Here is a 14,805-nt window from a genome sequence, read left to right on the forward strand (position 1 = left end):
TGGCAGCTTTTAGAAAACCAAATGCCAGACTCTTACAAGGTTGCATTTTGCAAAATCACCATGGCAAACAGAAGATGTTAAATGCACAAAAGAAAACCAGAGCACAGACAGTTTTCATCAGTCATTTTCAGATCACTAATGTTTTGTTATGTGAATGTGCATGTTTTAGAAAGGAAACTATGTGCATGGTACAAAATACAGAGAATTTTCAGATTTTATTTTTATTTTATTTGTATGAGTGTTTTTACTTGCATGTATATGTGTACTACATGCATGCTTGGTGCCCACAGAGGCCATAAGAGGGTCTTGAATCCTGTTGCTATTACATATGGTTGTGAGCCACTATGTGGGGTGCTGGGAACCAAACTTAGGTGTGGGAGTCCAGCTCCAACCTGCTCTACCTATCAAGGGTTCTTGGGTGTAGAAGAGAGGAATGAGGAAATATTAGGTAGAAAGATAGACCTAGACAAGGAGGAGAAAGACAGAGACACAGGACAGCTTTGAGAGGGCCTAGGTCAATACCCAACAGCCTTGAAGTTTATTCAGAAGGGCTTTTTATAATATGCCTAAGGGAGAGGCAAAAGACCTCCCCTTTGCAAGATCAAAGCACACCATACAGCCAAGTGTAGACCCTTCCAAACACCTGGTAACCATGCCCGTGGTCAAGTCATCTCGTTATGCAGCCCGGCTGGGTAAAGCAAGCTCAGATTCTCTGACCCTGAGTAAGTTCTCTCTAGAAAGCCTCTGTGGGTCTCCACACTTAGGTCCTCTGAAAGAGCAGCAAGTACTCTTAACCACTGAGCCATCTCTCCAACCATCTGTAGGCATACATAATGTATTTGGGGATGATAGAGGCATGTTTTTCCCATTGAACAAGCTGGTATTCTTCATTGCTCCATCTGCAGCAGTTGGATAGTAACATTCGTGATAGCCTCACCCACGCAAAGCTTGACTGTTTCTCACAGGAGCTGATTTCCAGTGATCACAAACCCCTTGCCACCAATGATGGGTTTTCTAGTTTGTGACAGTGATTCCATGCCCTTGATATGTTCATCTGGAAGGGTGCTTCCTACTTTGCTACAGCAACTACTAAGGAAAGGGAACACATGCAGCCAGCGGATACCATGTTTTCATCTCATCAGTTCCTTTACAGAGAAATAATCCCTATGTGAAAACATGAGTTTCTGAAAACAACAGTGCATCAGATTCACATGCAGTCACATGCTCCACGATGAAGACATTCCAATCCCAGAGTTCTGTGTCCACTTGCACTGAAAGGCTACCACATCTTTCAGAAAATGCAGCTGGGACTGGAGAGATGGTTCAGTGGTTAAGAACACTTGCTGTTCTTACAGAGGACCCAAGTTCATCTGGGCATGGTAGCACACACCTTTAACCCAGCACTCTGGAGGGAGAGGCAGATGAATCTCTGAGTTCGAGGCCATTGGTCTATAAAGTGAGTTCCAGGACAGCCAGGGCTACACAGACAAACTCTGCCTCAAATTAAAAAAAGAAACAGAGAGAGAGAAGAAGAAAGAGAAAAGAAACAGGAAAAGACAACCCAGCTTTAACTTCCAGCACTACAGATGGGTGGCTCACAACTGTCTCTAACTCGTTCCAGGATATCCAGTGCCCTCTTCGGGCCTCCATGGACACCAGGCACAGATATACATGCAGAAAAAACATCTACATTTTATTTTGCAGTTGTAAATATTTGAAGTCAGACAGTTTTCTTCCATTTTAGACCCAGTGTAAAAGCATAGAAATAGATTACATATATATTATGTACCCAAAAATAGAGAAGAAAGTTTTTTCGTTCCTGTTCCTTTCTTTGTGGAGACACCATACAGTTTACGGGAAACATTTGAAGGGCAAATTCAGGGTCTCTTAGTATATTCACAGGGTCATGTAATGGTCACGCTATCAATTTCAGAATATTTCATCACCGTAAAGAATAACTTCAAAGCCCTTACTTGTCATGCTCTCCCTGGGTCCTCCCTCTTTCCCAGCCCTTCCCACCGGCCTAAATTGTTTCCTTTATAATTTCCCCATTCTTCTAGAAGTTTCCTATAAATATTCAGTCTTTCTTGATGGGTTTCTAACACATGGTGTTGGACCAAAACTCCATTTCTTTCTATTGTTGAGCAGTATTCTATTGTGTGGCTGTCCCACAAACTCACTCGCCAGCTGAAGGGTCTCCATGCCACTGGCCCTTCTTGCCTTTATTTGTAATGCCAAAATGGTTTTGTGGACATGTTTTTATTTCTTTGCTATGGATTTTATCCTTTGAGTTGAGTGTGCTGATTTTATGGTCGCTTGCTTTTAATCACGATTCTTCACGTCCCACACTTTATGCATTTGTTGTCATTTATTCAGAATTCGCTCGCAATTTACCATTGCATGAAGACTCTTCCAACTCCCTCTACCTTGTGTGTACAGAACAATTAAGTCATTAATTTTGTATGCTTTCTTCATGTGGTTTTACTTCACTTTGTTTTATGCCTTAATCTTGTCAACCTATAAAACTGCCTAAAGAGGAAATAATGTTTGCTAAGGGTGCCACTTTTCCTTGTAAACACTAAAATGTCTTTGCTGAACAGTTGGTAGAGCTTAGTGGGCACTTGCCTAGCGTGTGAGGCCCTGGATTCCAACCCTAGTGCTGAAAAGACAAAGCAAAGCAAACAAAACAGCATTTTGTTTTTAACATTTGTTAGAATAAAATTAAGTACTTCATACAATACTCATAATTTCTGGTATCGACATAAGAAGAGTTTTCATCTACATCTATGTTTAAGACTTAAATATAAAGCTTCATCTACTTACTGGAGGATTATTTACCAAATGTTCATATTTTTCTCACAATGGAAAAAGTGAGATTCACCTTCCTTTATAATGGAGGCTGACCTGTGATTTAGATTTGTAGTGATTCATCAACAGAGAGGCCCTCACCAAAGCTCTTCTGATGTGCCATGTTACCCCTAGTAACCACCATCCATCCGCTCATCAGAGTGCTGGCTGACACAGACAAAGTGAATCTTTATTCACAGTTAAGCCCTATGCCTCTGACAGTCACCTCATCTGCAGCTACCTCACCCCAGAGGTACAGTTTGCCTACTGTGAGACCCCCCAACAGGGAAGTTAGTAGGCATGGAAACGAATTAGGTGGCCAGTGCAATTACAAAGGTTTCGTGACTTCCTGGGGGGTGGGGGGTGTCTAGGGCTTCCCTTTTGCTGTCGCCTTCACTGACTTGAAAGAGATTCCATGCAGCTGGCGTGGAAGGCTTCTGTGAACTCGACACCTGCCTAAAGGACAGGGGGTGTGAGAACAGCACGGTGATGATGCCAACAGCAAATGCTATCTTTGGCTCCCTATGTCTTTCAAACTCTTCTAATTACTTGATGCATATTTTCTAATCTTACCCTCCATAAAGCCCAGAGTTAGATGTTGTAAACACCTCTCTCTTACTGATGAGATAGCCAAGGCACAGAAGGCAATAGCTATTCTAAGACAATAGCTATTTGCAACAGGAGCTGGGCTTCACCCACAGGCATCCTGGCACCTCACTCAGAAAGCTCTCACACTTCCCCTTAACATCCAGTTCTACCGTAGAGGATGCGTTACTTTGTAATCATTGCTTGCATAACTCTAGATATTCGCCTGAATGAATTGTTAAAATTATAACGGAGGTGGTACTTTGAACATGTAAAAACTCACCATAATAGGATTTCAACTTTTTTTTCATTTACCAATTTTGTCCATTTGAGTATCTGAGGAAATATGATTTCAAAACAAGAAGACTATATTTTAGTCCGTCGTAAGACAGGTCAATGACTCAGATCATAGTATTTTAGATTTGGTGGGGATAAGATCCCTTTTGCAATAACTCAGTGAACTCCACAGTGATAGCACAAAAGTTCCCCTCAGTATGCAGATAAAGGGTTGATGGCTGTATACCCATGAGATTCTAGCATGAGGGAGCTGGAGAGATGGTCCCACAGTTAAGAGCACCTGCTTCTCTTGAAGAGGATTCGGGTTCCATTCCCAGCATCCACATAGGGTAGCTCACACTGTCTGTAACTACCTCTAGCTCCAGGGGATCTTGTGCCCACTTTTGGCTTCTACAGGCATCTTCATGCATGTGGTGCATCTATACATATTGAAGCACACATACACATACACACACACATATACATACATACACATACACACACACATACATACATACATATAAAATAAGTATTTTTAAAGTAATTTTAGTGTGAAAACGTGATGGGAAGGTTTGTACTAGAATATTAGTGAAATTTTCTTTTTGATTCTTCGTTTTAGTTGCAAGAGGCACAGGATCGACAAAGAGAAGTTGTACAGAGTTCTCAGAAGATGCAGGATCACTTGCAGAAGTATAATTTAAAGGAGCATACAAAATAACCTGAGTATTTACAAAGCAAATTATCAGTGTAGTGTGAAAATCCTATCAGTTACAATGAGTATAGCTCTGCGGGGATCAAGAGATATTTAAGCTTATGTTCCTTAGGTCTGGGAACACAGCTCAATGGGATGAATAGAACATGCTTTGTATGCCCACAACCCTGAGTTCAGTCCCCACACTGTAAAGGAAAAATGCTGCATGATATTTGTTCATTTTTCCTAAAACTTGCACATTCTCTATAAAACACAGCTAGAAGCCGGGCGGTGGTGGCACACGCCTTTAATCCCAGCACTCGGGAGGCAGAGCCAGGCAGATCTCTGTGAGTTCGAGGCCAGCCTGGTCTCCAAAGCGAGTTCCAGGAAAGGCACAAAGCTACACAGAGAAACCCTGTCTCGAAAAACAAAACAAAACAAAACAAAACAAAACAAAAACACACACACACACACACACACACACACACAGCTAGAAGATGAAACACTATCTACTTTTCAATTTTTTAAGAAGCAAGTCCTTTGTCATTATACAATGTTATCAAAAATTCATCTGTAAGAATAATTGTTTATAAAATACATTTTAGGCTTCAAGCTGAGTGTTCTGAGGCAGAAGTCATAGTACAAGAGCAAGGAGAGAAAATTGCAGAGCTTCAGAAGCTACGTGCAGGTTTGGTGAGTCAGCTTCTTGCTCACCTCTGTCTCATGTTTTCCTTTCCCAATAGGAACACTGCAGGAAACGAGAAGAGTGCCACTGATACAAATATTTAATCTATCCTGATGCCACTTCCTGCTGGTAGTGAAAACCCTTATTGCCTTAAAGGAGGTCTGACTGAATTCATAAGATAGTGATTTGGGTGACCTGCCTTAATGCATATTATTCTTGATAATGTTTTTGTTTGGTTTTTGAGACAGGGTTTCTCTGTGTAGCCCTGGCTGTCCTGGAACTTTCTCTGTAGACCAGGCTGAACTCAAACTCAGAGATCCGCCTGCCTCTGCCTCCCGACTGCTGGGATTAAAGGCGTGTGCCACCACCACCACCACCACCACCACCACCACCACCACCACCACCACCACCACCACCACCACCCAGCAGTAAATAATATTTTTAAGAAAAAAATAGTTTATACCAAGATTTTTAAAATAATTTTTATAATTTTTTCAAAGACTAGAGACAAAGAGGAACAGCTAAAGGAACTCAGAAAAATTATACCATCTCTGAAGTGTTCTTTGGACCAAAAGAAGAATAAAAATGAAGAGTTAGAGAGGGAGTTCACTGAGTAAGATTTTAATATTTCAGATCTCTTCATTCACAGACGCATTTAACTGATTTCATTAACGCCTAAATGTGAATTCATTTTCTAACTGTTTTAACAACCAGAACTCACCACTCAATCTGAAAATTTGGATGCTAAAATATATTTACTCTCTAATGATCCTGAAAACAATAATGGTGATGCCTTTGGCATGACTCTGTGCATTTCTTCATCTACCTTGAATTTTTCTTTCTTTCTTTCTTTCTTTCTTTCTTTCTTTCTTTCTTTCTTTCTTTCTTTCTTTCTTTCTTTCTTTCTTTCTTTCTTCTTACTTCCTTTCTTTCTTTCCTTCTTTTTTTCATTCTCTAAGACTTCCTAATTGTTTTGATATTCACCCTCCCTCCTCCCCCCAGATCCATTCTCCCCTTTCCCACCCACCCAGCTTTGTAGCTTCCCTTTTCACCCATCCACCCTGATTCGTGCCGCCCATATATTTTTGAATGTGTGCCCTCCCACTGGTGCGTGGTTGACTTCCAGGGTCCACACTCTTAAAGACAGTGGACTCTTGTCTCCCAACAGCTATTAATTGCCCCTCTCCAGAGAGGGGTGGCTTCATGTCCACCTCCCCTTTCCTTGCTGAGACAGGTTTGGCTTGAGCTTACACAGGGCTTGTAATGCTGTCAAAAATCACTGAGTTCATTACGTGCAGCTGCCCTGGTGCGCCGACATGGTCACTGTTTCACTCTAGTCATCCACTGCCTCTGGCTCTGATAGTCTTTCTGTGCCTTCTTCCACAGTGATCCCTGAGCCTTGGGAGGAGGGGGTAAGGATAGTTTTCTTTCTTTTCTTCTTCTGGTAGCATCCTTCATTCATCATTCAAACCTTTTCCTATCTAAAACACTGCTATCAAAATTACCTTGACATGGTTTTTATTTTCTTTTTGCGTTTCTTTTTTCAATTATGATATCATGCAGATATATTCCTTTTCCATGGGTGTCACCCATTTGTACATGAGGTATACACATTGCTAAATTTGTTTGATACATATGTGTATCCACATATATAGATATCTGTATGTATCTGTATATACACACATACAACTAAAATATAGTCACCCCTGGTATCTGCAGAAGTTTGGTTTTAGAACCCTCCACAAATACCAAAGTCTACAGATAGATAGTCAACTCTTGTATGTAAAATGGTGTATATTTGCATATAGCTCATACATATCCACATTTTTCTTTACCTTGAGTAATGATCTATGGGTTATTCCTAATTGTTAGTAATTAGTTAATGTTTTGTACTATAATACTAAAGTAGATATTAATAGTTAAAACAATTCAGTATATGGTTACAGTTTTTATTCTTTTTTTTCTTTTCTTTTCTTTTTTTTTTGTTTTGTTTTTTTTTTTTGAGACAAGATTTCTGTAGACTAGCCTCGAACTCACGGAGATCCACCTGCCTCTGCCTTCCAAATGTTGGGATTAAATGCATGTGCCACCACTGCCCGGCACCAGTTTTTATTCTTTATCTGCCATAAATAACATAAGAATTTTCTTCATATTATTTATATAAGATTATAATTTCATAGAATACTTTCAATAATTTTAAGTTGAAACAAATGAGAGGTCATAATGTGTAGGTTCATTTTAAAAGAAATAATGTATGTAAAAACATTATAGAACATACAATTCATTTGAAAAATTGTTAAGCATTTACTACTTAAAAAACTCCCTATACTGACTCTGTACACTTTTGCAGAATAAAGAAACACTTAGGAGTAATGAGAAAGAAACTGAATGGTCATGAAAATGGAGAATTTAGTTGCCAGGGAGATTTAAAAACTAAAGAACTGGAAGTGAACGCTTCAGTGGATATGTTAAAAAATGAGGTAATTTTAACTGAACAAAATGTAAGTGTAAGTCCTCAAATGTTGACGCTTGGTGTTAATGAAAATTAATTATTTCCCATTGAAAGGGTGTTCTGTTGAACTCAAGCTGGTATGTAAAGCCAAGCAGTACACACGCTCACAAACCACTAAATCATGAATAGCATCCATTTTATGTGGATTCGGTGTTCTATGTTGCGTGGGACGATCCAAGAAAGAAGGTCACTCCGAGATGTAATTCGGCCTCTGTGGCAGCAGGGAGGAAGAGTTCGAGGAGCTGAACCTCAAACAGCCATACACAGCGAATTTGATGGTTGTTACACAGAGTTGTTTGGGGGGTAAAACAAGTTCCTCATACCAAAGCCCCTGATCTAATCTCTGTGTTTTGTGATGAAAACATCACACACCCCTGCAACCTTAGTCGGTACTGGGTACTGCAGGACCCGAGAATGCAAGACACTCCAGATGTGCCAGGATTGTCATGTGACTAAAGTCATGCAAAGGCTGTAAAACTCCTTCAGAAAAGCAGCTCTACAAATCACAGAAAACAGTCACTGTTTTCCACAATGATTTTTTTTCAAGGTCTAAGTACTTTTAGAAAACAGCGATTTCATTCTAATGTTTACCCTAGAGACAATGATCCTACTCATTTTTCCTCTACATTTGGTAGCTGTTTTATTGGGATATAACTAACATGCATATGTGCCCAGTCATTTAACAGATGCATGGCAGAGGGATTTGATACAGTAGCAGTGGTTTACAAGCATGACCTCACTGCTCTCAGTACGCTATGAAGGAATCACCCCCTTTTCCTGATCAGCTGTAGGGAACTCTCTTCCCATCACGTTGCCTATTGGGAATATGTCACATGATTGGATCACAAGGTGATCTAGGTTCTTCCCCCCCCCCCCACCAGACGGTTTTTCTGTGCAGTTTTGGTGCCTGTCCTCGATCTCGCTCTGTAAACCAGGCTAGCCTCGAACTCACAGAGATCTGCCTGGCTCTGCCTCCCGAGTGCTGGGATTAAAGGCGTGTGCCACCACCGCCCAGCCTAGGTTCTTTTTCCTTAGGAGTCAATAGCTTAGTCATATGATAACTCTGCTCAATCTTCTGAGGTATCAATATTTCTTAAGGTGACAGCATTGAATAGGAGTCACGGTTTCTCCATATCCTTACCCATGCTCTTGTTCACCAATTCAAGTGAAAAAGTTCCCATCCTCGTGACATGAAATGCACATTGTGGAGGTTTTGTTTACACTTACCTATTTACTAAGGGAACAGTATGAATACATGCCTTTTTATGTGCTTATTAGTGGTTTGTGTACTTCTTTGCAGAAATGCCTATTTCAATTCTCTGATATAGGAGAAACTGGGAATAGTAAACTGGTGTTATAAAGGACCTACCAAACTCCTTAGGAAATACTAAGTTACACAAAGTAGGGTTTAGCTAAAGTAGCACCCCTGGTCCTCTTCTCAGGAAGAGGATAATTCTGCCCAGCAAACAGGACAATCCTGGCTGACAACTGCCTGGGAGAAGCAGCCCTGGTCTCTCTCAGGATGACTGTGACAGTATATTTTACATTGTAAATCTCCCAATTTGTCCAGACAACCAAACCTTAGAATTTCTGTCACTTTGTAACATGTTTTGTTGCTCAAAGTGTAACCCGGAGCTATAAAACTATATAAGCTAAGAGAGTTTCTGTTCAGGGCTAGTTCCCTTTTGTGCATTAGCCAGAACCAGTAGTGAACTAATATTAAAGAACTTTTCCTTTATTAATGTCTAAGTATTGGAGTGGCTTCTCACTAGGAAGACAAGATCATTCTATAACATCTCCAGTTTTAAAATGTGTTATCTTTTATTTGTAGGAGTCCTTTATCCTATATGAATCCCTTATCAAGGGTATGATTTTTAAGTACTTGCTTAAGAATTACTATGGTCACTACGTATAAATGACAGCCCCTCATCTGACATACCTCATCTGTGCTCCCAACTACCATTTCCCATTAAACTCTGACATGTAATTTAGTGTTTCTAAACATGTTTCTCACAAACAGGAGCACAGATTCCTTTCTTTAAGACATTTGTGTTGGGTTTTCTGAATACAGGTCTCATCTTTTAGAAGGAAAGAAGTACAGATTATTTTATTTTATGTGTATGGGGATTTTGCCAACATGTATGTCTGTGCACCACTTGTGTGCCTGGTGATTTTGGAAACCAGGAGAGGGTATTGGATCCCCCAGAACTGGAGTTACAGATAGTGGTGAGTCAGCATAACAGTGCTGGAAACTGAATTCTAATTGAACCTCTTTACTAAGAATGAATTTTATAAAGGAAATAAATAAAACAAATCAGAAAAAAAAAAGCTTGAGGTCCAGTGCAGAGCAGAGATCTTCTGACAAAGACGAGTATTTTTTGTGAAAGGCATCATGGAGGAGGGAAGTGAACACAAAGATTCACTCCTACCTGAGACACCACTGGCATTTACTAGCTGCTGGGAGAGAGGGAGTCAATTTTATGTGCATGAATGTTTTACCTTAATGTATGTGCACCACATGCATGCCTGGTGCCTACACAGGTCAGAGGTCATCAGATCCCCTGGAACTGGAATTATAGATGATTGTGAGTCAACAGGTAGGTGCTGGGAACCAAACTCAGGTCCTCTGTGAAAGCAGCAAGTTCCCTTAAGCACTGAACTGCCTGTCCATCCTTGGAGTCAGTTTTCTTTGATGGTGTGACCCCTGACATATTGACTGTGCCCCGGAGCAGGACCCACACTCAAGAGAAGTTGGCCAACACAAACTAGACTCAATGGATTTAAGAAAGAGAGAGAGAGAGAACACCAAGTTGGCTGGGTAGGAAGGTGAGGGTGGATCTGGGAAGAACTGAGGAGGAGTATGTATCCTCAAAATACATTGTATGAAATTCTCAAAGAATTATTAAAAATATTATTTTTTAAAAGTATACTTTGGTGATTCTTTTAGCTTTCATTCTGTTGACTTTGTTCAAACTTCAATGGATTATATTCTGATTCTGCTATTAATTATAATGTATTGCAACTGAATTTATATCAAAATTTGCTGTCATTTTTCTATTAGACTTTTCCAACCTGAATCCTTTTTTACTCATCTGTGGGACTTTATTTATTCATGTAGATCCATGAATTGAAAGAAAAATGGGAAATTATAAATGCCAAATATCTACCTCTGAATGTACAGTTTAAATGCATCGAGCAGGAGTTGTTATCAATAAAAATAGCACAAAAGCAATACAAAAAGCTCCACAAGGACCAGAAGATTCTAGAACAAGATGCACTAAACCTGCAACACCAGCTTCGAGAGAACATGGTAGGTCAGTGTGAGTAGAAATGGTGTCAGTGAGGGGCTGAAGAGAGAGGAAGTCATCATTGAGGAGACCCATGAGACAGCCAACCACTTTTACAGCATAACTGATGAGTGTGTCCTCTGTGTGTCTTGTAACAGCTAGTATTGGAGATTTCTAGAAGGCAGGTGACATCTGTTAACCCCTTTAATTATTCTAGCTTCCATCATTAAAATACAATTGATCTTTCAGAATTGTCCTTTTCAACTTTTTAGACAATTTAGCATAAAGCAAGACCCCTGGCAGGAAGAAGGAAAACTTGGATATAGAACTTTCATCATGCTTCTGAATTGTTTTTAAGTTATGCTGCTCAGGGTTTTTTGAAATTTGAGTCAACTCTATTCTGTGAACTGTCTGATTCCATAAGGGTGAGCATGAGAATAATTCAGAACCAAGACTTGTGGCTCGGAAGCAACAGAAAGCTCCAGCCCAACCAAACAAGGTTCAGCGTCGTTTGATGGTGGGATTTAATTGAGTTGGTATTGATATTTTAAACCCTAGCATCTTATTTCACTTATTTAAAATTACTCTGGGAATCAATCCCTCAAAACTAAAGCAAGTACAACAAGTATTTTGAGTGTTTAGTGTGATGATTTTAAAAGTATATCCTTTTAATTTTCCATAGGCAAAATTAGAAGATGAAAAACATGCAATGGCCTTAAGAGAAAGTAATTATGATTCACTAATGAGCCAAATGGAACTCAGGCTTAAAAATCTTGAATCAGAGCTTGAGAAAATGGGAGCTGAAGGAGAGTCCAATGCAAGGAAGGTAGAGGAATACAAGCAGCGCTGTGCCCGAGAGCGGGAGCTCAGCAGGACACTAGCACAGAAGCTCCACAAGTAAGCCGGGAAAGAGACTCGCTGGCCCTAGTGTGTCAGTTCACCAGAGCAGATTCGTAAGACTAAGTAGGATGTGTGAGCAAGCTATGAATTATAACTGGGAAATAATGTCAGGGAATGAACCTACAGTGTGGCTGCAGAACACTTCCCCCCCTTTTTAATTTTTAGTTTTTTGTGTTGTTCCCTCTCTCAAATAGAAACATTAACAATTAACTACTTTTTTAGAAACATGCCCAAAGGGACCCGCAGTAATAACATTGCCCCTCCAGGCACATTCTGGCTCTTGGGGAGATAACTGTCTACCACTAAGTCCATTGTCTCTGGTGTCACCATTAGAGCTACCTAGTGACAAACTTTACAGTTGTTCTGCTGTACATTAAGGCAGACTTGAGTCCTAAGGGTAGGTTAACCCAGTGATGAACAAAATACCATTCACATGGAGTTAAACATAATCCCTGGGCCAATGTTGGTGTGTGTGTGTGTGTGTGTGTGTGTGTGTGTGTGTGTGTGTGTGTGTGTGTGTGTGTGTCAGAAACGGCAAGTCCCATCCCTGAGATGACATAAAATGCTAACTGCTCCAGGAACCGCCCATTTTGTTTTTAAATCCTCTGGAAAACCATCTTCTGTCCCAGAGGCTGTTCCTTTGAATTTCCCTCTGTATCAAATGCTTAATGTGCCCCAAGTTATGGGTGGATTGTAGATAAGGAAAGCAAAAACATAAAATCTTTTCTTCCAACAGCTCTGGAAACTGAAGCTGCTTTACTGCATACAACTATTTCTAGTTAGTTTGTGAATTTTGTTTTTTAATTGTGTACATTTGCTGTGGATCACCACACAACAGTTTGCTGTGGTTTCCTGGGGTGCAATGGTTATTATAGTCAATGAAGGAGATACACACCCCCAACAGTGCAGGCTTCCTTCTGGACCCCAGATTAGGCACAAACCACACCCGAACACCTGTTTTCACAGAGAGATCATTTATTAAGTGGGAAAGAAAAATTAAAGTGGCTGCTTTCTGACTCAGGCAGAAAACAGCAGCAAATGACCTTGCAGGTGTAATTTTTAAGAGGAAGAAAAGGGGAGGTCTGTGTTAGAATGGGCTAGGATTTGATTGGGCATGTTAATTGGGTGAACCAAAGGGGGCTTTTGACTGCTGGACTGTGGTACTTATCCTCAGGAATGAGACTGGCATAAAGTACCCAAATAAGGGAACAGGCCTTGATGGCTTAGCTTTAGGCATGTAGTCTAATGGTTTTTAGCAAGGCAGAGGGAATGGGGGAGGGGAAGAAGGGCAAGGCCTGGCAGAGTCACATATTCAAGTGCGCCAGGGTCTCTTCAGTAAAGACTATGAGCATAGCATCATCTCATCATTGGCAGGTGTTCATCTCTCTCCTACTCTGAATTTACTTCTTAACTTAGAAGTAGATGTACTTCTTTAGAAGGAATTTAAGTGCCGAAGGTGTGCTCCAAGATGTTTTCAGCTTTAAGACATTAGCAAGAGGAAATATGAGGTGCTTTCTGAAGAGCACGACTCATTTGGGGAGTAAGAGCCCTACTGTGTTTGCCCCTCTGCAACCTTCACAGGACGAACAGCAAACTGAGTAAAGTCAGAGCCGACATTCTGCTGGTGACAGAAGAGAACAGAACTTTACAGAGAGCTCTTAGTACACGGCCTGTCCCCAAATGTCCTGGTGTCACAAAGCATAGTACTTGTATAAAATGCAACCCTAGCTTCATTACAAGCAGAAACCCAGAGCCTTCAATATCCAGCCTTCAGCTTTCTGAGCCTATGCAGGGGAGTCTGCTCAAGGTAAGTTGTATTCTCTTCTGTTCTTTGGCATCCCAACTCTGTTATCTGATAGTAACGTTAATTCTTTTCATTTGACAAGATATTAAACTGTTTAGTTGACTTATGCATGTTCAGTAAAGGTCCCAGTAGTCAGTGTTCTCTAAGAAGAAAATAAAAATTTCATAAAAATGAAAATTTATTTTCATTTTTATGTATCTGAGCTTAAGTATCTGGGTAGCTCTTTGCCAGTCCCGGGCCTGGGGGAAATGGTTAACAGCAGGAGGTTCTTGGAACTGCCTACAGAGGATGGCCCTTTGCTGCCACAGCCTAATACAGCAGGCAGGGGTGGGAAAGCAGGTGGATTTGACCAACTGTATGAGATCTCTTTGGGGCTGGATGTCCTGCCCAATGCTGAAGTTCTTAGACCTTTTCTCAAACAAAGGATTCACCACTTTTTTGACCTCCTGCTTCTTCACGACAGCAGGGTCCAGGCCATGTTCTTCCCTTTGGCCTTCTTTCTTTGGGTATCTTGCTCTGCTGGAGGAGAGAGAAAAGGGAATTGTGGATAATACATAAGTGGTTGCGGAGATCCTAAAGTATTACACAATTCCAATGTAGTTTTTAAGGGTTCCTGTCCCCCACATCCTCACCAACATGTCCCGTTTTGGTGTGTCTGAATGGGTTTGCAGTGTCCTTCTAATTTTTATTTCCTCGATTGCTGAAGATATTGGACATGCTCCAGGTATTAATTAGACATTTCTGCATGTTTATTTGAAAGTGTCTAACCACTCCCTATATTTGCTGGTTTATTTGTTCTTTTGATATTTATTTTTAGTTCTTTATTATGCTAAGTATCAGCTTCTTGTTAGATGAAGAAGTGATGAAGGTTTTCCCCTTTCAATGATCTGCCTCTCTTGATACTTAATTTTTCCTGTTGGTGTGCCTAAGAGTTCTTTCTCTTTTTCTACGATACCAGGAAAGCATTCTACTTCTGAGCCACATTCTTAGCCCTACGTTTTTAATTTTATGTAGCCATTTGTCCATTTTTGTGATTATTTCCTGAGCTGTTGGAATCCTATTTGGAAGTCATTGCCTGTCACTCTGTCCTTAACTGTTCCCCTAAGTTCTCTCCTAATAGTCTCAAAGTACAGCTCTTACATCATCGTATTTGGCCCATTTTAATTAATTTATTTTTTGAAGTTTTCATACAAGTATATATTATACATTTAACATAGT

General features: G+C 40.4%; 1 protein-coding gene across 1 annotated transcript in view; it reads left to right on the forward strand.

Moving 5' to 3' along the window:
• The window catches only part of LOC102918882 (ankyrin repeat domain-containing protein 26-like), a 36,568-nt gene that overhangs the window by 12,646 nt on the left and 9,117 nt on the right, over positions 1–14,805 (forward strand). The window contains 7 exon segments of the mRNA XM_076562608.1: positions 4,328–4,398; positions 5,005–5,092; positions 5,585–5,697; positions 7,435–7,564; positions 10,715–10,906; positions 11,566–11,780; positions 13,365–13,590. Of these exon segments, the coding sequence (XP_076418723.1) occupies positions 4,328–4,398; positions 5,005–5,092; positions 5,585–5,697; positions 7,435–7,564; positions 10,715–10,906; positions 11,566–11,780; positions 13,365–13,590 (1,035 nt within the window).

Source organism: Peromyscus maniculatus, chromosome 1, assembly GCF_049852395.1.
Source record: "Peromyscus maniculatus bairdii isolate BWxNUB_F1_BW_parent chromosome 1, HU_Pman_BW_mat_3.1, whole genome shotgun sequence".
Classification (NCBI taxonomy): Eukaryota; Metazoa; Chordata; class Mammalia; order Rodentia; family Cricetidae; genus Peromyscus; species Peromyscus maniculatus.